Source organism: Rattus norvegicus, chromosome 14, assembly GCF_021556685.1.
Source record: "Rattus norvegicus strain SHRSP/BbbUtx chromosome 14, alternate assembly SHRSP_T2T, whole genome shotgun sequence".
Classification (NCBI taxonomy): Eukaryota; Metazoa; Chordata; class Mammalia; order Rodentia; family Muridae; genus Rattus; species Rattus norvegicus.
In genome coordinates this window covers 85263559-85289481 of record NC_141547.1, presented here as the reverse complement: position 1 = coordinate 85289481, position 25923 = coordinate 85263559, and the positions used below count along the sequence as shown (strand labels likewise).

At 54.0% G+C, this 25923-nt stretch overlaps 1 protein-coding gene across 10 annotated transcripts in view; it reads left to right on the top strand.

Annotated features, from left to right (window-relative positions):
* Window positions 1-25923, top strand: part of Camk2b (calcium/calmodulin-dependent protein kinase II beta) — an 88866-nt gene that overhangs the window by 49743 nt on the left and 13200 nt on the right. For 5 of the 10 annotated variants that reach the window (NM_001042356.1, NM_001042354.1, XM_087582269.1 and 2 more), the window contains 9 exon segments: window positions 7079-7133; window positions 10560-10625; window positions 16238-16310; window positions 18842-18944; window positions 19018-19101; window positions 19596-19690; window positions 19813-19935; window positions 20243-20326; window positions 21112-21154. In NM_001042356.1, coding sequence (NP_001035815.1) covers window positions 7079-7133; window positions 10560-10625; window positions 16238-16310; window positions 18842-18944; window positions 19018-19101; window positions 19596-19690; window positions 19813-19935; window positions 20243-20326; window positions 21112-21154 — 726 coding nt within the window. 10 annotated transcript variants of the gene reach the window in all.

Below are 25923 nucleotides of genomic sequence, written 5' to 3'. Positions count from 1 at the left end.
GGAGAGCCTGACACCTCACACTGAGCCCTGCACCTCTTCTTGGAGATCACAGGATGGCACCCCGACTCAGCACCACCAGTACCTCTAAGCCCTTGTTTACCTACTCCCGACTGGGCAGCAACATGAGTTGTACCTCATTCTGCCTGTGTTTTCGTGAACTGCCTTATTAGGACGAGTGGATGCCCAGATGTGTTTTGGGTTATTTCATTTAGTTCTTCAATAAGATCTCTGTCTCCCAGGAGCCTGATGGGGTTCCCGATGGGTTCTGGCTTGGCTCTGGCTTCCTGTGTGGACTTGGGGGAAGGGGACCACTAGACGTCCTCATTTCAGTCAGGTTAGAGAACCCAGTCAGGTCCAAACCCAGAACATTCCTGAAGGCAGACCTGAGACTATGAGGCTCCAATGGAACCCTCTCTGAAGATCCAGGGGCCCTCTGAGGAGGAGGGGGGACTATTAGAGTTACTCCTAGCCTGCCTTTACTCTGCTCCCTTAGCCCCACTTCTACACAGAAAGCTCTCCACAGGTCACCCTGGGACTGTCAGTGAGTCAGGGGACAGGTAGGGAAGTAGGTCTGGGTAGGAGTTCAGTCCAGAAGCAGCCTGTGGCCGGCTGATGAGGGGAGGGACACACACACACACACACACACACACACACACACACACACCAGCCCCCCCCCCCCCCAATTGTGGAGATGTTTCTGCCCTTCTCTCAGGACCCGGTAGGGTGAGTTGAGATGACTCACAAAATAAAAAACTCCCCCTAGGGGACGCAGCATCAACTACAACATTTCTTCTTTTCAGAGGCCTGAACCACATCCCACTCAGATGCTCTGAGCCGACTTTACTAGTGGACACAAACATCCCCGTTTTCATAGTGTTTTCACAAGTGTGGTATCCATCTGTGCTGCAGAGCACAACCTCAAAGTCTTCGCCAACCAGCCTGGGGCTGTCTGTGCTCTCTCGAGCAACCTAGCTGGCTGTCGGGCCCTCACGAGCTTGTGGGACCCTCTGCAAAGCGCCTGTGTGTGTCCCTGTTTGAAAGTTATTAGGAGTTTCACACCAGGGCTGGAGGGCTGGCTCAGAACTTAAGAACGCTTGCTGCTCTGCAGGGGACCCGAGTTGGATCCCCAACACCCACGTAGCAGTGCACATCCACCTAATAACTCCAATTCCAGGGAATCCAGTGCCCTTCCCTGGCCTCTGTGAGCACCAAGTAAATACTTGGCAGGCATAGATACATGCAGGCAAAGCACTTGGAAATCATTTTCTAAAGGATTTAATTTTAAAAATTAATAATTTAAAGAAGGATTACAAAGCAGCAGCAGCAGCAGCAGCAACAGGGCTGGAACTATGCAGGCCCCTCTCCAACTGCAGGCCTGCATCCGGCCTTGCCTAGGGCAATGGCGGATACAGCCAGGCTGTGTCTTCTACCCAGGGCTTGACTGGAGCCTTGGAATTAATTTCCAAGGTGGTTCCTTCTACGATCTCAGTTCCTCTTCCGTAAGTTCTGCCCCAGAGCCATGTAAGCATTGTTGTGAATGACAATAGGGTCCTCCAAAGCCAGTGATGAGAGAAGAGAAAGAGAGAGAGAACACTTTAGTGTCCATTGCCGTGAGATAATCAACGAATAAGGAGAAATGTGTTTTAGCTCACTGTTACAGAGATGTCAGTCCAGGGACTGGGGAAGTGGTTCAGTGGGTAAAGTGCTTCTCTATCACAAGAGCCTGGGGCTCAGATCCCCAGCACCCATGTAAATGCCAAGCAGGCATAGTGCCAGCCTGCAAGCCCAGTCCAGAGCAAGCTGGCTGGCTGAAGCAGTGCATTCTGGGTTCAAGTGTGGACTCATGAATAAGGCCGAGAGTAATTGAGGAAGACACCTGGTGTCAACCTCTGACCTCCACATGCACCCACACACGTACACGTGCACCCACATGTGTGAACATGCATCCACACATGGTCAGAGTCCATACCCATGCACACCTATGCAAAATAAGCAACAGTCCATGATTTCTTGTCCTGGTTGCTTTGGGCCTTTGGTAGGAGAAAATGTTGGAGGGGACCTGTTCACCTCATATGTGGCAGCCAGGGAGCAAAAGAAGAGAGGATGGGGGTCCCCACCGATCTAACTTCCTTACCAGGCCTCACCCCTTATATAATCCATCTCTCAGTAATGCCATGTGCTGGAATGGAGCCTTTGACATGTGGGCCTTTGGGGGACATTTCCAAACATAATATGCAGAGACAAAACAGAGAAATAGAGACAAGTATGAGGAACAGCAACAAAGGCAGAGAAAGAGAGAAAAATGAAGGCCAGGTTGCCTTTCAGAAGTATGACAAAGCAATACCCAACAGTGTTCGTGGGTAGATGCACAGTCTGATGGCATTGACGTCCGACAGTGTTCCTGGGTAGATGCACAGTCTGATGGCATTGACGTCATCTACAGTGCAGTGGGCTCACTGCCTACAGCCAACCCCTTTTGCTCTTTCCCATCAGCCTACCCTCACTAAACATCTCCCTGTTCTCCTCTCCCCATCCCTGGACCCAACATTTTGCTTCTGTGTCTGTGACTGACCAATCTCAAAGCCTCATAGAACCAGAGCTGAGCCATATACGTTGTCCGTCCTTCCATGGCTGTCTGTCCTTCCATGACTGGCTTATTTCACTGAGTGTTGAGGTCTCTTTCTCCTTCCTCCTCCTCATCTCCTTCCTCCTCCTCTTCCTCTTCCTCCTCCTCCTCTTCCTTCTCTTCCTCCTCCTCCTCTTCCTCCTCTTTCTCTTCATCTTCCTCCTCTTCTTTTTCTCCCTCGTCCTCCTCTTCCTCCTCCTCTTCCTCCTCTTTTTCTTCCTCTTCATCTTCCTCCTCCTCTTCCTCTTCTTCCTCCTCCTCCTTTTCCTCTTCCTCCTCCTCTTCTTCCCCTTCCCCATCACCTTCTCCCTTCTTTCTCCTTTCTTCTGCTTTCTTCTTCTTGAGACAGGGTTTCCCTTTGTATCCTACAGAACTCTCTCTGTAGACCAGGCTGGCCTTGAACTCAGAGATCTGCCTCTACCTCCCAAGTGCTGGAATTAAAGGTATGCATCACCACACCCAGCTAGAACTTCTTCCTTTTGAAGGCTGAATGATTCTGCTTGTCTATCCATCTCTTGATGGACACACGGGGCTGCTTCCACCTCTAGGCCATTGTGACTGGTGATTCTCTGATGGGGTACACAGGCTAAGTCTCTGCCTTCTAAGTATACTCCTGGGGGCAGCTTTGCGAACCCTGTTTAACCCTCTGAGGAACGATGTGCCTTCTGATGATCCAGTTTGCATGGTACCTGTCCTACGTATAGAAGCCCACAGCCAGGGTAATCGGCTCCCATGGAGGAGATGCACCATAGGGTTTGGGATGCGTTTTGCAGCCACCATGATGAGCATCTGAAGCTGGGAACCTGGTTCCGACCTGCTGAGCTATTTCATTGTGAATGATGCTTATGACTTTACCCAGGACCAGCAATAAAACCAATCCCTCAACTCCCAGATGCTGGCTCCCCAGCATCTAGGGCCTAGCCAGGTGTTTGCTCTAGGATGGACCAGTCTCCTTCAGAGTGAAAGAGAGGGCTGGACGAGTGCAGCACCCCTGGGTGCTGGGGAGAGGGAGAGAGGGGGGATCTGATTGAGGCTCTTGCAATAGCAAGAAGCTTTGCCCGGATACCCCTCTTGGGAAGAGGCCTAACTCATTCAGGCTGTCACCCCGGTCTTTGGACTCTAGGTGTTCTGCTGTCAGGCCAAGTAGAAGAGAGCCACAAAGCAAAACTGGCAGGAATATGTTCACAGGTCTTAAGGGGTGGGGTTGTGGGGGTGGTGGTAGTGGTGGTATTCTGGTGTGGGGAAGGGGTTCCTCTGGGTTGTCTGGAAGAAGGTGACTGAACAGAAGAACCTATGTGATCTTGGACCCTATGCCACCCAAGAGAGGGTCCCCAGGTGGAGGGGCTTCCAGATTCGGTTGTAACCGTCAAGTTAGTATCTGCGTGATATTTATCCTTGAGCACAAACAGTGTGGGCCTCACCTGGATGTGTCCCTGAGCCCAGCAACATCCCCAGGGAGACGCCAGAATTCACTATTCAGCACATGCTTATACATGCCTGCCTTTTTTTTGTGTGCCAGGAGAGGCAGTCCAGGTTGGGTCGCTTGCAGAAGCTCCAGCCAGGACTTCTGAGAGCTGGCCCACTATTGATATCACATGCTTGACCTGCAGCAGCAGGACCCCCCAAGTCTTCTCATGTTTGGGTGCTCCAAGCTTCTTTGCTCTCAAGAGCTGTCACTCCAGCTTGACTTGGGAGTCTGAGCCCTTGAGCCCTGCTGAGCAGAAGGGAAAGGGTCCCCAGCAGAGAAGTCCCAGAGCAGAACAGGAAGAGGGACACGGCCATGTCCTGAGTTCCTCTCCCCTGGGAGACTCAGGTAGGGTAGGTTGGCTCTGGGTGAGGTTTGCTGCTGCCCACCCGACCCAGACCCTCCTGGGTGGTCTGACAAGAAGCTATGGTGGACCTACCCACCTTATACAGAGGTGGCGACAAAGTGCCATTTACTCTGTGTTCTTAAATAGATTCTTTCACATTTCTGTCATGTTTTCCTTAGCCTTTTCCGTGAATTCGCAAGTCTAATGTGCTGGTTAAAGTTACTTTGAAGCCATTAGAATAAGCACCTGTGTTAAAAAATGGCATCCACAGGGTTGGGGATTTAGCTCAGTGGTAGAGCGCTTGCCTAGCAACCGCAAGGCCCTGGGTTTGGTCCCCAGCTCCGAAAAAAAGAAAAAAGAAAGAGAGAAAAAAAATGGCGTCCACATACCCGCTACCTTAATTCCACGTAAAGCAGAGCCCCATGGTTCCTTCTGCGGGAGGAAACTGAGTCTTAGAAAGAAGATGGGACACATCTCTTTGGTCAAGATGAGCCAAGTCTCTTTGGTCTCTAGGTAGGTGGCTGAGGACAGGCAGCCCCCAGCAGTCGTTCCTGGAGGCCCTAAGGGGCAACGGGATAACCCCAAGGACCAGCTAGGCCTTCTTGGAGCATTGCCTTCAGGGATGGGTGGAAGAAGGTCCCCCTGGGACTACTGGGAGCCTTCTCTGCTCAGAATGACATGTCCCAGTGTGGTGGCAGCTGGACTGTCTCAGACAGGCCGCCCTATAGCCCTGCCACTAGGAAGGAGAGTGTGCTCTGGTCCAGCCTCAGGGGTTTTGTTGGAAGGTCCTAGAAGGAGGCTGCCAGCAGGTACCAGGGACTCGTCTTGACGTATGGAGACACAGACTCATGGACAGAGTGGAGGCCCAGGTAGCGAGAGAGAGTCTAGGGGGCCAAGTAGAACAAACTTGTCCTCACTAAGAGGCTCTGATAGCCCAGAGAGATAACCAGGATGTGGGTCCCAGAGGATGGGTTGGGTAAGGTGAGGGAAGCTATGCTACTGAGCCAGGAAATGGAGGAGAAACGTAAGACCCTACCTCCATAATGGTTACCTCTAGGCCACTGTCATGGGCTTCAGAAAACACCCCAGGTCCCTAAGTGGCCTCAGACTCTGAGCTTCAGTCATCTGGTGTTTATTATACTACGGTGACAACAGTGACAGACACAGGGCTGTGGCTCAGGGAGCACTCACTGCTTCACATAGGAACACAGCTCACAGCACCCTACGAACAGGGGATTCTTCCATTTTATAGAGCTGCACACTGGGCTCAGGTAAGTGGGAGGATCCCTCCCAATCCACACGTCTACTTTGGCGGCCACAGTGGGTGTTCTATTTCCTGTCTCTACGGAAGGCCTGGGGCCTGGTGTGCTAAAGGTGAAAGGCATCATGGGGTTAAGGTGTCCGGAACCAAGTGGGGGCGTGGGACAGATCAGAGTTCCTAGGCATAAGGATACTATCAGGACGGTGCCTGGGAAGACCGGTGCCAGGAGGGAGGGTGCCGGCAGCCAGCTAGAAACTAGGACAGAGGGGAGGGTGCCAGGAGCAGGAGTTGTGTGGGTTGTTTCTGCCTGAGGTCCCGGAGTCCTGTGGGACCAGGGAGAAGGTGGCTGCTCTTCACCCTCCAGCCTCGTGGCCCAGTCTTGGGTGGTGGAAGGCAGCAAGGTGGAACTTAAGACTCCAAGAGCACAGGGCCAGGGCTAGCACAGCACACACACCGGAGCCAGACCCCAGCTCCCACAGCCTCATTCACCCCTTGTGGGCCTTGTGCCCTCGCCTGGTTCATCGGCCTCTCTGCTGAAGCTCCCTTTTCTGCAGCCCCTGGTTAGTGAGCTGATCGAGCTAACACATGCAAGGCGCTCGGAGCAGCCCCGGCATGCAGGGGATGCTGTTCTAGCAAAGGGCAGGATCCGCATGCGGGAGAGCAGGGCCCAGAGTGACTCATTCCTAGAAAATCCTTCCTGCTTGGTGCAGAGTGCAGCTCCAGGCCGAGACCTGGCAGCTCCCCCATGCCATTGCCATCAGAGTTCCTCATTCCTGAGAGCCCATCGGCCTCAGCCCAGTCCAGGCAGGCACTGGATACAAGTTCAGCAACTGGTGTGGAAATAGGCCAGAGAGAGGAAGACTGTTAGATCCCACTGACCAAGAGGGAGTCAGAAGTCAAGGTCTGAGCCTCTGAAAGCTGCCATACCTGGTAATCCTTCTGAGTGGAGGCTCTGTTCTGCCGAGGATAGTCCAGAGTGGAAAATAGGTTTGTTTCCTGCAGAAACCTCTCCCATGGTGACACAGCTCCTGTGAGGGGAAATAGGAGAGCAGAAAGGGGCCAATAGAGGGGCAAAGTGCTGCCTAGAGCTCCATGGTGCTCCCTCCGGACTCTGTGGTGCTCCCTCCGGACTCTGTGGTGCTCCCTCTGGACTCTGTGGTGCTCCCTCTGGCTCAGCATGCAGCACTTCAAGCCAGCTTGTATCTTCCCCCAGCCCGAGGCAGTCTCCTTATCTTGGGGGAGACCCTGTGGGCTACAGAGAGGAGTTCCCTCCCCCAAGCTTGCAGCACTGGTGCTGTGTGGGCCCCGTCAGGGTGGAGGTGGGCAGTAGGGAATATCCTGGGCTACCTCCCACTCCTCATGACTTCTCTGTCCCCGCAGTACGCCTCCATGACAGCATCTCTGAAGAGGGCTTCCACTACCTGGTCTTCGACCTGTAAGTGCCAGATCCAAGGACCCTCACCTTCCTTCACTCCCAGCATGGGGCCCACAGCTTCCTCAGGTTCAGGAGCAAGCCTGTCCCCACATCAGGACTCTCCTTAAGTGCACTTCTGCAGGGGGGTACCTCATCCCCAGCCATGTCCAGCCTAGCCAGCGCTGATTTGGCTATGCACGGGTTTTTACCCACAGTCTGAATCTGACATGCTGAGGACGTCCTCCATGCAGAAAGCTGGTAGGCTGAGGCAGTGGAGGGAAGACCACAGAGAGCAGCCAGTGTCCATTCACCTCCCTCCCGCCTGAGGCCTGTCATGCTGCGTTGGCATGAGCATGCACATTGATGAGCGTGGGTGGAAGGATAAGTGTGCACGCGTGCGTGTGTGTGACAGCACCTGGGCTTAGAGCAAGCGCAGAGATGCTCTGCGTCAAGTCCATGAGTGAACAGGCATGTCCGTCTTAGAAGTGTGACTGGTGTGTTTTGGGGATGCAGGCCTCCGTGTGTGTGTGTGTGTGTGTGTGTGTGTGTGTGTGTGTGTGTGTCCGCACGCATATGTGAGTGTGTTTGCATGAGTGTGTGTGCAGTAGCTGAGTGAGAAGGCGTTCAGGGCCAACTCCGCCTCTCACTTCCTGCCGGATTTAGAAGCGATGATCTCATCTCCCTTACTCTTGACAGCTCCTGCTAAGAAGCACTATATTTAGCTGTCTGTGAATCAGGGCTGCTTCAGGACCCTGGGCTGGGTGGGGCCCAGGGGCTTTGGCCTGTCCAGGCAGCCTTCAGACTGCACATCCAGGGAAGCCTGGCTCTGGTACTGTTACTATGGTTACCTCATGCCCTCTGGCTACCCTTGAGCAACAGGCTGAATGGGAACCGGAAGAAGCTTCCTAGGGCCACCTCTCAGCTCTTCCTCCTGCAAATGACAGATGTCCAGGCGGTTGGACTTGCAGGCTTCAGCGTTCTCTGCCTTGTAGTATCTTCGGGTGTTGAGAGAGGCTGTCCCTGCATGGAATTTGTTTATTTCTCAGCTACCTCTGTGTGTCCCACAAGACCGTGCCTAGAATCATCAGCTACAGAACAGGTGATGACTGCTTAGACATCAGTCCTATGACCTGAGGTGGGGCAGGCTCACTTTCCCCCTGTGTACCTCAGAATCACTTTCACCACCCTCTCTTCTCCAGAAACAGAGGCCTGTGGGCTGAGGGTGGTCATGCCCAGGGCCTCTGATGGCCAGCGGATGGCTGTACTTGTTTTAGGAGCTGAGAAGGAAAGAGAGTGGATGGGGGCAGGGTTGGATGTGTTTATGTGTAGGTATGACACATTTATCTCTCAGACCTCCCAATATATGCCAGGCAGACAGCTGCAGGGAGAGACTGAGGAGGTGGTCTGGACAGAAGGCCTCCCATACCTCCAGAGCCTCCAGGGTTGCAGGTTCTGAGGTGATTAGCACCCCAGCAGCCCTCAAGGCCTTGTCAGTTGGGAGCTCTGCAGGATTTGGGAGGTGACTGGTACACACCAGGCCTAAGCATGCAAGTTACAGAGCAGGGTTCCCAACAGTGACCCCACATCTCCCACAGCAGCCAGCTGAGAAGAGGCTCAGCTCCCTGCGCCATGACTCTGGACCAAGAGATGGCCCTGGTGTCCGCACACCGACATGCAAGTGCCTGACACATGCAGTTACTCAGGGAAGCTGGCCCTGGCCCCCCCCAAGGGCATCCTTTGAACTATAGCTCCATACCAAGATGCATTGCCTTATGCCGTTTTCTCTGCCCAGACTTGAGTTTTCAAAGCCTGGGTCGAGAACTTTCTTTTGTGCTGAGACTCAAGCTATCAATCACACAGCACTGGGGATGACAGCCCCTTACCTGGGCTCCTGCTGGATCTGACTCTCCTGGTCCATGTGTGTGCAAACCACCCATTCACAGTGTTGCTATTTCCGCTTTTGCCATTGGCATTTGATGGAAGAAGACAGAGACAGAGAACAGGAGAGCGTGTGGGCGGATATACTACCAATGTTGTCTACGGTCTCTTGGGGACAGGCATTCAAGTATTTCAAGACGTCAGCCCACCCTGGAGCCCAGATCCAGGCACTAAATCCCTTGTTTGATGCTTCAAATATGGCCCAAGCAACAGGGCATTGAATAAGGGAAGCTAGACAGTCTCAGACCTAGGATTAAGGGTCACAGAGCCGGGAGTAACCCTGGGAAGCCCTGGCTCAAACCCATGTGCTGCCAGCTCTGGGGAGCCCACTTGGGTGTAAGAAACTCAGTTTTCTCAGGGAACATGTGTGAAGGAAAAAGCATTTAAATGCCACCAGGTATGAACAAGTTTGTCCTTAATAAGTTGTCGCTCTGGGGGTGTGTGTGAGGATGGAGGTGCCAATGATGATGGTATGGTGATAGTAGTCATGGTGGTTAGATGGTAACAGTGATGACAATGGTGATCACTGATGGTGATGATGGGGTGTTAGCGATGATGACAGTGATGGTGGTGGTCATGGTGTTGGTCGTGGTGATGTAATGAAGATGACATAAGAAGAGTGATGGAGAAGGTAATGACGGTGATGGCGATGACTGGTGGTCATGGTGATAGTGATGGTGCTGACTGGTAGTCATGGTGATGGTGATGTCGCTGACTGTGGTTGTCATGGTGATGGTGATGGTGCAACTGTGATGATCATGGTGACAGTGATGGCACTGACTGTGCTGGTCATGGTGATGGCGATGGTGCTGACTGTGGTGGTCATTGTGAGGGTGATGGTGCTGACTGTGGTGGTCATTGTGAGGGTGATGGTGCTGACTGTGGTGGTCATTGTGAGGGTGATGGTGCTGACTGTGGTGGTCATGGTGACAATGATGGCACTGACTGATGGTCATGATGATGGCAACTGTGGTGGTCATGGTGACAGTGATGGTGCTGTGGTGGCCATGGTGCCATGGTGACGGTGATGGTGCTGTGGTGGTCATGGTGACAGTGATGGTGCTGACTGTGGTGGTCATGGTGACAATGATGGCACTGACTGTGATGGTCATGATGATGGCAACTGTGGTGGTCATGGTGACAGTGATGGTGCTGTGGTGGCCATGGTGCCATGGTGACGGTGATTGTGCTGTGGTGGTCATGGTGACTGTGATGGTGATGACTGCTGGTGATGGTGATGGTGATGACTATGGTGGTCATGGTGACAGTGATGACACTGACTCTAGTGTTCATGGTGCTGACTGTAGTGGTCATTGTGAGGGTGATGGCACTGACTGTGGTGGTCATGGTGACAGTGATGGTGCTGTGGTGGTCATGGTGATTGTGACAGGTTTGACTGTGGTGGCAGCGGTGGCAGTGGTGGTAGTGATGATAAGTAAAGGTGATGACAGTGATGGGGTATCAGGGTGACTGGGATCTCCAGGATCCATGACTGTGCTTTCCTCATAGGGTCACTGGTGGGGAGCTCTTTGAAGACATTGTGGCGAGAGAGTACTACAGTGAGGCTGACGCCAGGTGGGTACAGCTTCCCGCCATGCTGCCCTTCCCTAACCTCTGGCTCCTTCCTCATTCAGTGCCACGCCTGCCCCTTCTGTAACCCACATTTGTCCTGTGCGCCACTGTCATTTCCATGGTCCCTCAGAGGTCAGCTGAGTAAAAGTGTCAGCGCAGAGGTGTGGGGCTGAGTGGGGAGCAGCCTGGCCTGCACAGAGAGGTTCTCTTCTGGGACATCCCATCCACCGTCCATTAGCTTCCTACAGATAAGCACACAGTGTGATGTTCTAAGAAAGACAGGCCAGGAGCCAACCCCCATCGAAATGTCCTCTCATAGCCATCTTGAGCACCCCCAGCCTGAACACAACATTGTATTGACTGCTGCTGGAAGAGTGAGCTCTGGTTTTCCACAAAAAGCTCCTGAATGCGTTCCCACCTCACTCCAGGGCCTTGGGAAGAAGCCGGGGAGACATGAAACCTTAGTTCAGGGCCACAGGGCATTTGTCCTCTCAGTCAATCAGAGGACCAAACCCTAGATCCACAGGTCTCAGGTGTGCGGGTGAGTAGAAGTACTTGGATTCCGTCTGGGCCTAGATTCTTCATGAATACTTGGATAGTCCTTCTCAGCGGGCCGAGGCGATGAAGGACGATGGCTCGGAGAGGCCTGTTTATGGCTGCTGGGGACCAGACTGAAGGGTGTCTGGGGCAAGGATGGGTCTGTTTCTCAAAGGCTCCTGGGGTCCATGTCAGGTGCTATCCTGACTGTGTCTTATCTCAGGGATAGTTGTGGATATGTGTGTGGGTCCTGTCCACCATTGCTTGGCCACAGAGATAGATGTACATTTAAAGGCGGAGGGTGTAGGAGTGGGGCACGCAGGCAGTGGGGAGGGGCACGCAGGGGTCTTTCCCGAGCAGGCAAGTTCTGGGTGGTTTTACATTTTCTATCTTGTCTATTTTAAAGCTCATCTTTAATGAATATACATTATGTCCCTTTTTGAAAGAAATTAATATTATTTACATGAGCTTTATGTGACTCGATTCTGCACTAGCAGGAAATCTTGCTTTTCACTGCAGGCCCCGAGGCCCTGTGGGAAGCCATGAACATCCTGGTTCATCATGGCCTCTCAGGTCTTCCCCATGGAGCTAGGCAGCAGAGGCCAAGCCACAGAGAAGGACAGGGTGGGACAAACCACTCTGTCCCAATTCAGTCTCAGAAGACTAAGGGCACAGAATCCTTTCAAAGGCTCCCCCAGGATAAACATTGTGTTTTGCCAAATCTTAGAAAAGGCCTGTCCTGTGGACTGGAGGAAAATAAATGCTTTCTTTATATTCTGCTTATAAGAGAAGCAGAAAGAGAAAGGGAGCCCCTTTCCCTGACCTAAAATGACAGGTGGGAAATGGGTGGGTCACTAAGCTGGGGAACCACGCCCCTTCCAGGTAACCTGTAAGGGGGAGGGAGGCTGATGATCCTTCCCTCCTTATCAAAGTCTTCCAGCCCTTGGCCCTCTTCGATTCGTATAACCCCATGTGTGTGGGGTTCCCTGTAAGCTTTATTCTCCAACCCAGGGGTCTGCTTCTATTACTGCGGTCAGAGCTCACCTCAAGTATACCGGCCTGGTATCCATTCAGGGCCACATTCAGGCCACAGTGGCTCCAACCTCAGTCTATCTCTGAAAGGTCCACAGCGCCCTCTGGTGGCTCTAAGGTGCCTGGCCTGTATCAAAACTCGAGAGCCCTCATTTCTGGACCCCCAGCCTTCTTGCTACAGGTGACAGAGAAATAGAGTAGTCAACCCTGTCCACGACCCACTGGGTCCAGGAAGGTACAAGGCAGGGAGTTCCCATGTCCTTAGCCTGTTCAGGACATAGGAACCTGTATGCTGAGAGAGGAGAGTGAGCTGTGTCCTTGCCAGGAACCACCATGTCTTCTCGGAGGACAGGAGTGCCTGCTGCTTCCCAGGGAAACACTATGTAGAGAGTGCCTTAAGTATTTAAGGTTTCCCGGACCTATCCCTGGCCAAGAAGGCATGGGCTTTGTCTCTCTGGTATTCAGGAATCTAAGGAAGGAGCATGCTTAGTAGTCAGACTGTGAGGAGGGTGGGCAGCCTGCATCCTGTGAGGAATCTGCTTCCACTGTCTGGCCAGATGGTGTCAGTCCATCTCCCTGGTGCTTTCTCTCAACCTGAGCTCAAATTTTACTGTCATCCACGTGGATCAATGGCTGTGGGGTAACAACCCACAGAGACAACCTTATCAGACTCCTCGTTAGGCACCAAAGCCTAAGACAGAAGCATAGAGGTCCAGCCAACAGACACAGGGGTCTGAGTCCCAGCTGTGCGTTCTCCCTCCTCAGTGCAGGGAACAACCCCATTGAGAAAGAGGCCTGGGCCGCAGAGTACGGGCCTAAGGTACTGGAGCTGCCATACAAGTAGGGTGTAGCCTCTTTATGGGATTCCTCATGCCCAGAGCAGGAAGGCAGACAAGAGGGGCTTTTCTGAACTCATTTCTAGCCAAGGAAGCTGGAGGTTTCCTTTAGAGTGACAACGGGCTTTCAGTTTGGAGACTGTGGGGGAAACTTAGAGGTGACCAAGTCCTTTTACAAAGTACGGTTAATGAAGTCCGGAACACTGAGACTTATTCTTGCAAGTCCTAGAAGCCAGGCACAGCAGCATGCACCTGTGATCCCAGCTACTGTGATGCTGACTAGATCCCAAGCTGAGAATCATGTCCAGAACCTAGCCAGTGTCTGCCATGCTGCTTGTCGGTGATTCAGGCCACAGAGTGACTCCCAAGCTAAGACACTAAGAAAGTATTGAGTGCCTGGTGATGGAGGTGGCCTGGGCCAGAGCAGCATGAGGAAAAGTCCCTAAGGCTCCCTGACCTGCCATTCTCTTGACTGGGTGAGTGCCCCAGCCTGCCTTGGGTCCCTGATGTCACTTTCTCTCCTACACCTTGGGGCCATGGTCTCCTGGAGAGCCATGACTCACCCACTAGGTTATTCTGTAGTACTAGTGACCCTCTCGGGGTGGCTGTGACCCATATGAGGGGCTTGCCCCTGTGTGAGAACTGGCCTATGTCAGAAAGGGAAGATCACTACCCCAGCAGCATGGGCTAGACCTCTGGGCACCCAAAGAGGTTTTCTGGGGCCCAGCACCACCCGGAAGGGTGCCTGGGTGTAGGTTGATGTCTATATGCAGGTCAGGGCTGGCACAGGTTAGGTCAAGGCCATGATTGGACAGTAAAAACGTAAGGCGGGGACAAAGTTTTGGTAAGGCGAGAGAGAAAGGAAAAGGAGAATCAAGATGGAGACGGAGAACCTGACCCAGATCCAGGAGGTCTTAAATGGCCTAGGCAGTTAGTATATTTCTTAAGGGATGGATTTCTATAGGTCAGTTTGTCTTATCTAGGTGGGTGGTTTACATCTTTACCATTTGGCTCTGAGTTTATGGTGTGGATGTTCTGTGGGGGTGTAAAATTTGCTAAGTAAATCTGAGATAAAGCCATTGTTAAATTACAAGTTTCCGGAGGTTTGAATTTGTCGGACGTGTTGCAGTGTGGGCAGAGTTTGCGGCCAGCAGAGAGACAGCCGGGAGATACTAAACGGAGATAAATTACGGTTCATTCCATATGGCCCTCCGACGCCAGACCTAACTCTAGGGACCAACGTAGCCAGGTGCCATGCTGGAACGGCTCGCAGACCGCCTGGGTCTGAGAGTACTTGGGGGCAGCGTAGAGCCGCTGAGATAAATTATTGTTAGTTTTGTGTGGCCCTACGGTGCCAGTGCTAGCGTGGGATAAAAGGTTTCATAGTTTTAATATTTACTGAAATACTGGGGGACAGGGGGTTAGGACAGTGTGTGCTGCTGCACCCATGCTGATGATGTTATCATGGAGGGTAAGACCTCAGGGCCTGGCCTAGAGCCTTAACTGGATTTTAAATGGTCTGTCTGAAGTCTGAGCTTGAGGAGCTCACTGAGGAAGGTGCCGACCCTTCCCTCAGCATTCTCTACAGTGTGTGGAGCAGGCTGGGCCCATGCTGGTGGTGTAGGCAGGTGGCACTTCCCAGTGACTGTGGTTACATGTAAATCAATCCTCTGAAAGAACATCCCAGACAGAAGGGAGGTCAGCCAAGTAGGGCTGTGCAGACCACAGACATGGCTGGAGACCTATGGTCTGTGGCTTTCATTTTCTCTAAATAGGGCCACAGGACCCAGCTCTCCGTTTCACTTAGTCTGAGAGGCCCGTTGGCCATTGGGCAACTCAGTAGAGGCCCTCTGCACTTGGCAGGGCTGGGGGAAATATTGGAGCTTACAGCTGTGCCCCCGTTGGGTCTGGCGTATGTGCGTTTGGCCTATGCTCTGCTCACTTGGGTAAGACAGTCTGTGCCCAGCCCTACAGGCCTTGTCATGAACACAGTTGACCCCTAACCTGCATGGGACTGGTCATCACCCTGAGTGACAAGTGCTTGACTCTCTTGGGGAATCAGAAAGAAAGGAAAGATAAGGTAGGTGCCAGGCAAAATAGAATGTCATGAGAAATAGCAGTTCCTTATGGTGACACGGCCCCTTCAAAGACAGCAGACACAGGACAGGGACCAAGGTGGACCCTGGGAGAAAGCTGGGAAGAAGGGGTCTCAAGGCCCCCATTACAGGCAAGAGGTGGTAACCTTCGAAGGTTACCTCCCACATGTTGGACATGGTTCTTTCTGAACTCACACACCTCGGGTTCACATCCATCAGACGTCAAGGGTGAGCTTTGTAGGGAGAAAACTTGAATATAATTCACAGTGCCTTGCTGGTCATGCCCACATATGGCCAGACTTGGGGTTGGGGGTGCTGTTTGAGAAGGGTGGTTTCCATACCCCAGAGAAGCCAACCTTTGGTCATGCCACTGTCCGTAGGGTGAGATCCCATGAGACTCATACCTAGCTCCAGGGGTTACTGGGGCAGCAGGGAGTTGAGCACAGGCTACAGGGCCTCTGCATCCATGGGGCTGGTGGCCCTGAGCCTGATGTGTGGAAGGACAGGACGGGTCTGAGACTGCCACCGATAGATGTCACTAACTAGGAGAGAGCTGGGACAGAGGGGACTTGTGTGCTTAAGCTGTCCCCTGGCTAGAGAGGCAGCCTGCCCAATAGTTGTCTTCATGTGGATAAGGCTGGGCTGATGACACATGATGAAGAAGCACATAGTAATGTAATATCTCCACAGCGGGCAGGTTCATCCACATAGCCTGGCACCCATGCTCCTACCTGCCACACCCATAGGGTCCACTTACAGCTGACCTGCCCACAGCGCAGGGTCTGTTTAGCCTAATTCAGCCTTAAGAGAGCTAAGCTGAAACCAGAGTGTTTCCCTTCAGAGTTGCTGCTGAGGATCTGGTTCTGATTTCTAAGCAGACCTGGGTCCAGCATGGGAGGCAGAGCAAGGACTAGAAGAGCTGACCTTGGGGCTGAGGAAGGACTCCCTTGTGGCCAGCCTCTCCTTCCGCCATGATTCCCCTCATTCTCCTTGCTCGCCCAGGCTGGGGGTTGAACCCCAGTACCCCTGCCTTTCCCACATCTCCTGTTGCTTCCCCCCCCCCCGCCCCGGCCACCCCAGGACCATTCAACTAACCTGCCTGCTGTTTGCACAGTCACTGTATCCAGCAGATCCTGGAGGCTGTTCTCCATTGTCACCAAATGGGGGTCGTCCACAGAGACCTCAAGGTGAGTCTCCTCTCTGCTCTGCAACAGGTGGTCACCCACACCTACAAACTGTGCAGCAGGAGGTGTGGCGTACAAGGGAGGTGGGGTGTGCCAGGCGTGTGTGCACATGACATGCTTGCACACAGGAGTGTGAGTGGATGCGTGTCCATGTCTGGGCAGGGCCCTCATGCACATGGGTGCATGCGTATATAAAATAGCTCTGTGTGTGTGTGTGTGTGTGTGTGTGTGTGTGTGTGTGTGTGTGCATGCGTTTGCACACATGTGGAATGTAACTGCACACTTACAGCTCAGCTCCTCAATCACTTCTAGAACTGTCCGGTTAGCAGATGTACACTCAGTTTCTCACTTTCTAGTCTTCTACCAAGATGGAGCTCTCAAGGCTGGGGACACGGGTGACTCAAGGCAGGGTGAGGAGAGCAGGAGCAGACTGGCTTGCTCGACTCCTCTCGGGTCTCTCTTTCCAATTCTGTGATGCCCTTTGCTTGACTATGGGCTCCAGGCTCTGTGCAAACGAAAGCCTGTAGCTTGGTGTGACAGCTCATCCCTTTAATCCTGGTGCCTAGGAGATTGGGGTAAAAGGATCAGAAGTCCAAGGCTAGCCTAGGCTACATAGCAGGTTTGAAGGTGACAAGTCTACATGAGCCCCCCGCCCCCTACTACACACACCTCATGAGAAGAAAACAATTGACTCTGAGTTATCTAAAGACCCCTTCCCCAACCCCTTCCCCCCTGTAATCTCTCCCTTTCTAAGGCCTGGCTCAGTCTCTTGCTGAATCCACCTGTTTGGGGACACTGTAGATGCCAATCCTAGCCTGAATGTCTTTAAGGCCAACCTCAGTGCTAACTGGGATGGCCACTCCTTTCTTAGGCCACAGGTTAGGGACCAGTCTTTGCAGCTGTTCTGGGGAAGGTGTCACACAGAGTAGGCCCAGGATGCCCCCTGCATCTCATCATGTGTCCTTGCTTCCTTAAGCATCCTGCTCTGCCTTACCTGGGTACAAGGCCCCTGAGACACGGGGGTATACGTCACTGATTACATGGGGTGCAGGCACTACGCTCGCAGAGAGTAAACGCTGAGGCTAAAGCACGGAAGTATGTTTTCCCTCACGTCTCCAGGTCTGGGCAAACAGGATCTTCCTTTTGAGAGAATACAGTGTCTCTCCTTTCCTGGAGGACATCTTGGTGAGGCAGAACCACAGATGACACCATGCTAAGTGGAAGCTACATGGTCAAGACAAGGCAGGAGAGAGCATGTGTAGCTGGTGTCTCGGGTGGTGGTTGTGAAGAAGCCAGGGTGCAGCTCAGCCTCTGTGGCCTGACTGCTGCCTCCTCCAGGCCCCAGACATTCTTGCCTTGCACTTTCTAGAGTTCCCATGTGACTGACAGTTTTCAATGTTGGAGGAGAATGCTCAGGGTCCCTGCCATGCTCACGATGGCAAAATGAAAATGGGCCAGGCTGAGTGTGACCCCAGGCCAGGCTGAGTGTGACCCCTGCCTATCTATCACCAGAGGGGAGGGAGTCCTAGGAACTCTGCAGCTTTCAAGCTTGCTTACTTCACACCCACAGCAAGAGCTCTTGTGAGGCTCCAGTCTGCCATGGGCTCAGGGCACCCACCTCAGGAAGCCCACATCTTTCTCTGTAGGTGGTTGGGCAAACTTCGGTCCCAGGAGTCACATTAAGCCTTGTAAAGTCTCTGAGGTGGATGACAAAAGCAGGCTGTGTGGCAGGTTGTGGTCTGATCTCAGGAGTGAGGTGCCTCTGTGGGTGGCGAGGGCGCCTATGAACTCACCAAGGGGACCTGAGAGCTGAGGAACCTCCGGGTGGTCAGAAGCCAGGAACTTCCTGCTGAGTGCTGGACCAGAGACCCGATCCTTGGGAGCTGCCGGACAGGCTGCTGTGGTTAGAGGTTAGATAGAGAGGCCAAGGGAAGCAATATCATAGGGGCTTTTATGGCCCTCAACAACCCAGAGACAACGGCCTCTCTGGCCACTTCTTCAGGACAAAACAAATGTCCTTCCAGATGAAGCCAGAATGATTCTCCAGGAGGATGCTTTTCCCACCTGCAGATGCAGACATCCAAGCGCCCATGGCTCCTTTCTGTCTCGTGTAATAGCACTAACTGGGGCTGGGTAGAGCTTGGGTGTTCCTCCATGTTCTATGAAGACCATTGCCCAAGCCCCTGGACTCTCTACCATGTCAGAAAGGAGAGGGGCAAGACTGGCCTCTATCAGGGGGTCAGCCCTGCAGCCCCATACTGGAATCGTTGCAGTTGTCTGTGAGAGTGAACTGGAGATTTCATTCCTATTTTAGGAAGCAGGGTCTCCCAGTTCAAACTGAGAGCCAACTCCCATTACAGTGACTGGGGCTGCTGTCCTAGTCCCCAGAGAGGAATGGAGCTCTAGGTCTAGAACACCCATGTCGGGAGGCACAGCATCCTCCCTGTCCGGCAAACTGCTGCCGTCTCTTGTCCCCGGCCCCTCGCAACTGCTCGTGGTGTGAACGCTGTGCCCTGATGGCTCTCTCCCCGTAGCCTGAAAACCTGCTCCTGGCCAGCAAATGCAAAGGGGCCGCAGTGAAACTGGCAGACTTCGGCCTGGCCATCGAGGTTCAGGGAGACCAGCAGGCATGGTTTGGTGAGTGTCAGGGGGCGGGCAGGGGGTACTGGCAGCTCCTCATGGCCCTTCATGGTCCCTTCCCCTTCGATAGGATTTGCGGGAACACCAGGCTACCTGTCTCCCGAAGTTCTTCGGAAGGAGGCCTATGGCAAACCAGTGGATATCTGGGCATGTGGTAAGACCTGTGTGTGAGAGGTGGCTGGGTTGCATGGTGAGCGTGTGGTAGTGTCTCTGGGATCATTCCCTCTGCCCTGCAGTGTACAGGTGGCTGGCTGGCTTCTCCTGCCCTGAGCCAAGTACGTGTGTCCTACCTGCCTTTGGGCTGCCTCAGCAAGGCTCTCACACTGTGACTACATTTACCCATGCGCTCTGGCCCACTGTGTTTGTCTGCCTGTGCTCAGTATAGGTCTGTGCCCAGAGCAAGTGGACACCAGGATACAGGGACCTGGGGCTGTCAGACCACAGGGCGAGGTGGCTCCTTAGGTGGGCTCTTCTCTTTCTGGTGGGGATACAGCAGAGGAGGTCGGCCAGGCTCCCTAGTAAAGCGGAGACAGAGCAGGGAGCAGATACTGTTTGTGTCATCCTCCCCATGGCGGAGGGGCGCAAAGGCACACTGAGGACTGACCCTGGTGCCTCCCAGGGCTATGCTGCTCACCTCCACATCCACAGGGGTGATCCTGTATATCCTGCTGGTGGGATACCCACCTTTCTGGGATGAGGACCAGCACAAGCTGTACCAGCAGATCAAGGCTGGGGCCTATGACGTGAGTGAGCGCCGGGTGTGGAGGGCGGGGACCGCCACGGCCTGGGTCTTCCCTCCTCTTCAGGGGTGTTTGCCCCAGGGGAGGGGCTTCAGCCTTGCCCTGTGCCCCACTTCCTTCTGTAGTTCCCATCCCCCGAGTGGGACACCGTTACCCCTGAAGCCAAAAACCTCATCAACCAGATGTTGACCATCAACCCCGCCAAGCGCATCACGGCCCACGAGGCCCTGAAGCACCCATGGGTCTGCGTAAGTCGTCCTTGGCAACCTCTAGGGGCCAGTTCCTGGTGGGTCTATCCAGGGCCCCTAAGATGGCCCCGGGCTTCTGTTCCTTGTGTCCGACCACTCCCCTGATCTGTGAAGGACAAGACTCTTGAACTTGGAAATAGGTTGGGGACAGCAGGTGGGAACAAGTGATCTCTCGCTGTTGTGGTGGCTGGCCCTAGAGTGCCATCACCCTGAACCCCTCTCCTAAGCCTCCTTGGTTCCCCCTCTGGAGGCAAGGCTGATACTTCTGTAGATCCTCACTGCCCTGCGACTTCCCTTCTCCCAACAGCAACGATCCACGGTGGCCTCCATGATGCACAGACAGGAGACTGTGGAATGTCTGAAGAAGTTCAATGCAAGGAGGAAGCTCAAGGTAGGCAGGACTCAGACCCCATCCCTGCATCCTGGGGGGGCCCCATGCTGGAAGTAGGGGTGTTAGTGGGGCCTTCAAAAGAGGAAGCAGGAGAAACCCCCCAAATCCATGCCTGTTCACGAGTCCAGATCAGAGGATTCCAGATTCTGGGACAGCTCAGAGGGGCGAGCTTGGCCCTGAGTGCAGAGCATCCTGAGGGCTGAAGGAGTGCTGGCCCAGAGCAGGTTCAGTAAAGGGCAGAGCAGAAGGGCCTGGTGGGCCCAGCAGGTTAGAGAGGCAGGCGGACAGGCCTGATCCTGAGAGTTGCTGGCCAGCTAAGGACAGGGTTAGCCCTGGGAACCATTGCTCAATTGAGCTTCCCCAAAGCCCCAAGGGCAGCCCTGGCTTCCCTGGGCCCGTTAAAGGAGTGGTTCTCAACTCAAGGGTCGAGATACCCTGCAAAACCTTCATAATGTAACAGTAGCAGAATCACAGTTATGAAGTAGTAACGAGATAACTTTATGGTGGAAGGTCACCAGGACATGAGGAACTACCTTGGGGTGTCACAGCATTTAGGAAGTTCAAGAACCACTGGGCTAGCTGTCATGGTGGCAGGCCTTCCTGGCCATGCTCACTTCTCAGGAGTCTTGACGCTGTGATTTATGGGTAGCATGAGCCTTAGCTATGGGCGTGTGGCTTCCCTCAGTGCAGCTGCCAGGCTCTGGAATTCTTACTTCTCTGGGAGACCGAGCAGGGGGGACAGAAGCAGACACTAACAGGGTGGCCCTGTCTCTGTTTCTCCTTAGGGAGCCATCCTCACCACTATGCTGGCCACACGGAATTTCTCAGGTGAGACATTCTTCTCCAGGGAAGACGGTGTTTGAGTCCCACCCTCGTTCTACAGAAAGCCCCCTCCTTCTTCATCGGCCCCCCCGCCCCTTTCCTCCAGGCTGGCGGGGGCCCAGTTTCTGTCCTCACCTCTAAGATCCTCTACCCAGAAGGCCTTTTGGCTTTTCTCGTTGGGTAGCTACTGAGGTCTGCTATGCCCCAGTCCTGCCTCCTCCGTGTCGTTGGGTCTGTGTCCCTTACTTGACACCCCAGTGTCTGTGCTGCCAACACCTGGCCTGCCACCTGTATCCGTCCAAGCATCTGTTGGGCAGCCCTGTGGCCTCCTTGTCCTCAGTTCTCTGAGCATCGTGTTGTGTGTGGGAGACAGCCGAAGTGGGGGTGGATGAGATTGAGGTCCGCGCACGGGGTGACTTGTAAGTGGGCCGCCTACCCTGGTTGTTTGGGTGGGTGATGGGAAAATGAAGTCTCAAGGGTCTGTTAGAGACCCATGGGGCCCGCGTGGGGGGACAGTGTTGGCCCCAGTGCCCGGACAGCTATGTCTGTGGCTTCTTCGTCGTCTGACACTATGTGCGAGCGTTCATGGTCGTCTCTCCTTGTGCGTCTGCATCTGGTACCCTGCCTCCTGTTACTTTGCTGTGATGCTGTACTGCCGGGAATGGGCACACAGTCACATCAACACTAATGGGACTGTCCTGTCTGCTGTGTGCCCCGCATGCCCCACAGGGCACAAGAAGCCCCACTGGGGTGTTCTAAGGAGAAAGGAGGCAAATGCTTTCCAGTGTCTATCGGCCCAGTCTTGTTTCACTATCCTGAGAAAGGGATTCTGGAGCCATCCCCTACCTAAACTTTAACTCTAATCTTCTTCTGCTTCCTTTGTCTCTTCTCTTTCCTCACCTCGCCCTTCCCCACGTCTGTGTCCGCCCCCTTCCCCCCCTCGTCTCTAACCCGGTGCTAACAGTGGGCAGACAGACCACCGCTCCGGCCACAATGTCCACCGCGGCCTCCGGCACCACCATGGGGCTGGTGGAACAAGGTAGATGTGTCTTGCCCAGTGTCCACCCGCTCCTGCCCATCCCTCCTGTTGGCATGCAGCCCCCCTGCTGCACGCAGCCACTGGCCAGACCCCCAGAGCCTCCCCGGAGGCAGGCAGTCCCCTGGGAGCTCTGCTCCTGTCACATCCCAGCTGAAGCCCTGCCCTGGGCAATAAGGCTGCCCCTCACTCTTGTCTCATCATCTGTAAGAGAGAGGTCACATCAAATCCCAGATGCATTTGCCTGAGACCCTTGGTTCTGCCTCTGGATGTCTGGAGACCCAATTCAGAGTGACCCTGATCTCACAGGAGCCACTAAGCCTGCTGCTGGAGGGTATCAGCCCTGAAAGGGGAGCCCTTGGATCAGGGCTTGGGGATAGAGACATGTCCCAAGGATCTGTAGGGCCCAAGGGTCTGGTGGTCTGTGCTACAATTCCTCAGAGTGAAAGTGGGGTGCTATCAGTGTCTGGAACTGAAGGGTTCTTTCTGAAGACCCTTCTTACTTGGTCCCGAACTCCCTTGGGGGAGGAGGTAACCTCCATCAATCTGTCCCTTTGATGGTGTGAGACCTTCTGAGGGCTCAGTGACCCAGAGCCCTCACCACGGGGTCCGTAGTCACCACCCAAACTGAATGCCAGCCAGCAGCACAAGGTTCGAGTCGCCACTGAACACATAGACCCAAGCCAAGCTTCAGCTTCTCCTAAAGCCTTGAGTGTCAGCTGAGGATCGAGCACGGGTTTCCCAGCCAGCTGAGGACCAGCCCTTTCCACACGCCTGCCCACACCCACCTCACAACACCACTAGGACCACAGCAATGATCACCTACTAGAGGATCCTCCTCCTGGGGGATGCTTAGGTCACCCTAGGCTTGTCTGTTCTGCCCACAGGGGCCCGTTGTAGACGCTCCCAAGTAATTATATAAAGCTAGCGGCTGTCAGGGCGGCCCTATTGCCAGGGGACAGTGGCGTGAGACAGGTCACCTCTGAGCCATGCTCCGCCCAGGACTTCTGCTGCAATGCTCGCCTGCCTGCAAGTGAGCCGGGGCAACCTTGCATGAGGCTGCCTGCATGTTGTGGTTCTGCCCCAGGAGCTGAGGGTCCCTCTGTCCTGGAGGGAGGTCAGTGCATGTCAACAAAGCTCGGCATGGCTGTCCACGGTGACTAGAGAGAGAGAGCAAGGCAGAGCTGAAGGTCCCATCTACTCCGTTAGGTCGGCCCAGCCCAACCACACACGAAGGGCACACATTGGGGGTCTTCCTTCTCCGTGATTCTGTCCGAGCACCTTGACAGCTGTAGACCCTTGCTGTAGAGCGTTTTTGCACTTTGGCTCCCACCACCCCGCCCCCATTGAGCAGACATGCGCAGTAAGGTGCCTTGTGACTGTCAGGCTGGCTGGCTGTGGGCTGGAGGTAATGGCTTGGCCTGAGACCTGGAAATGGAAAATGCCCTCCTCCTGAGTTGGGAGTACAGATCTGAAGAGCCCCCAACTCTAAGTATCTGGAATCCCCCCTCCCCCACCATGTTTGTTTAGTCCACTTTGGCTCCGGCTGCACCTTCTAAATCCTTTTGACTCGAGACACCGCAGAAGTGGCTTCTCCTGTATGAGTGGAGTATGCAGGTTCCTGGCTGCAGGGAGCCATAGTTAATCCAGGGCAGATAGGGGAGCTGGAGAAAGCCAGTCTCCAGGAAGCGACGGCCAGAGCCCATGCAACCAAGGAGGCTGGGCCATGCACCCATGTGTCTAGGCTATATAGGTTATCGGTGAGAGGAACAGGAAGTGCTGAAGTAAAGTTGATGTCTGCCTGAGTTTTCTAGGTCTGAGCTATAGGCATGGCTCATCTGGGTCCAAGTGTGCTATGGCCGGCTTGGTAATAATGTGTTCACCCCCCAATAAACCACAGATACCATTCCTAGTAACACAGCCCGGAACTGTGGTTTTGATAGACTTGAGGGCTTAAATGGAACCCTTTTAAGATCAAAGACAGTCCTGGGATCGAAGCAGGCCCAACCCTTCCAGTGTGTCTTTCCCCGTGAGAACCCTCCAAGGATGTCTGAGGGATAGTGAAACGCCACTACCGAATCTCAGACCAATAATGGCTTTCCCTAGGTTCTAACACAGAATCCAACAGGGGACAGGCTGGGTTGGCTGTATGGCCTGCTGGGGCGGGGGTGGGGGGAAATCAAGCCCACCTTCTGCAGACTGTTGAACCTGTTGAAATTGCCACCTCTTAGAAATGTCCGTCTTCCCCTACTGCCCAGAAAGCCATAACAAGTACCCTCAAAGCAGGACAGTCCTACTTCCTTGGGCTCCAGGGAGGGTCCCATCTCCCAGCTCTGCCAGTCTCAAGTGTCGGTTGAGAGCAGCAATTCACCCTTAGCAGTTCCTGTGCCACAGAAGCCCGTGCTGCCTGGGCGAGCAATGCAGGTCTCTAGGGATGACGATGGAGGAAGATGGAGGAGAGTGAGCCATAGACAAGGAGGAGGGCTATGCTGGGCAACTCCAGGGAGTGTCTCGAGACACACCAGAGATGTTTCAAAGTCCACTCTATAAAGAAATGGGAAGTCAGCATTTAGCCCTAGGAACACCCCTTGGGGCTACCCTGGGATTGAAGGTCTAGGGAGCCCCAAGTCTGTAGATGACATGTGGAGGGCAGCTTCGCTTCAGAGAGACCCGCTTGTGACAGAATTTATGAGACAAGCACCAAAACCATGATGGAGGATGGCTGTCGGGAACCAGTGCCCGCCACAGAGGTACTCCAAAAGCATTCAGGTTCCAAGATGGTATGTGGTTTCAGTTGCCATGTCCCCATGTCCCAGCATACAGAGCCTGGTGGAGGTAAGGGGCTCAAAGTGCGTCATCTGGCTAGGGAGGGAGGTAGTCAGGAGGCAGCAGTAGTGCCCAAGTCTGGGCTCTGAAAAGAACTGCCCTCAGAGGTATGGGCACGCAGAACCCTTCAGAGTTCTTACTCTGTGGCCTGCAAGTTTGCGTTTCTGATCACAGCAGTGGCGCTGCTATGGCAGAAGACCATGTTTGACTAGGTTACAGCCCCAGGACTAAATGTGCTGTCCCCAAGTCCCCACCATGCCCGCTGTAGGCTCCCCACTAGTAGGCAGGAGAGGCTGAGGTTAGGTATGGTCAGCCAATGTCTAGTGTACAGGATTTGTGGGTAAGGGCTTTGGAGACAAGGAACTGCGTACCATGCTCCCTGTGCTATGCCAGCCATGACTGCCTTAACCTGCTGTGTTGGCCAAGTGGCCACTTGGCTCTTCTTGGGGACAGGCTGGCTTTGCTGCCTTGTGGGGGCCTTTCTGAACCAACACAAATCTTGTTTTCTCTCTCCTCCTCTCTTCCTTCACTCCCTCCTCTCCTCATCTTTCCTTTTCTGTAAGGTAAGCTGACCTTCTCTCTCACTCTCTATTTTTTTTTTTTTTTTACTGTTTTAATTCTGTAATGAAAACTCTAAGCTCTGCTCTAGTGGGTGCAAGTTCTGGGGCTAAAGGGTGGGGCAACGGCAGGACCGTCCTGCTCTCCGAGGGGAGTGTTGAAACCAAGGGTTCCATTTCCTGGGCCCAGGTGTCTGCCAGGGCTCATGGGCAAAGTGGTTGGTGTTGGCCTCCGTCATGGCCACCAAGAAGTAGTCCCACGGCAAGGGCTGCTGGGCCATTCAAGGAGAGGACAGGGAGGCCAAGCGGTGTAGCCCTGGGGCAGATGTTTGTTGGCCCTCCGAAGGCGGAGGGTG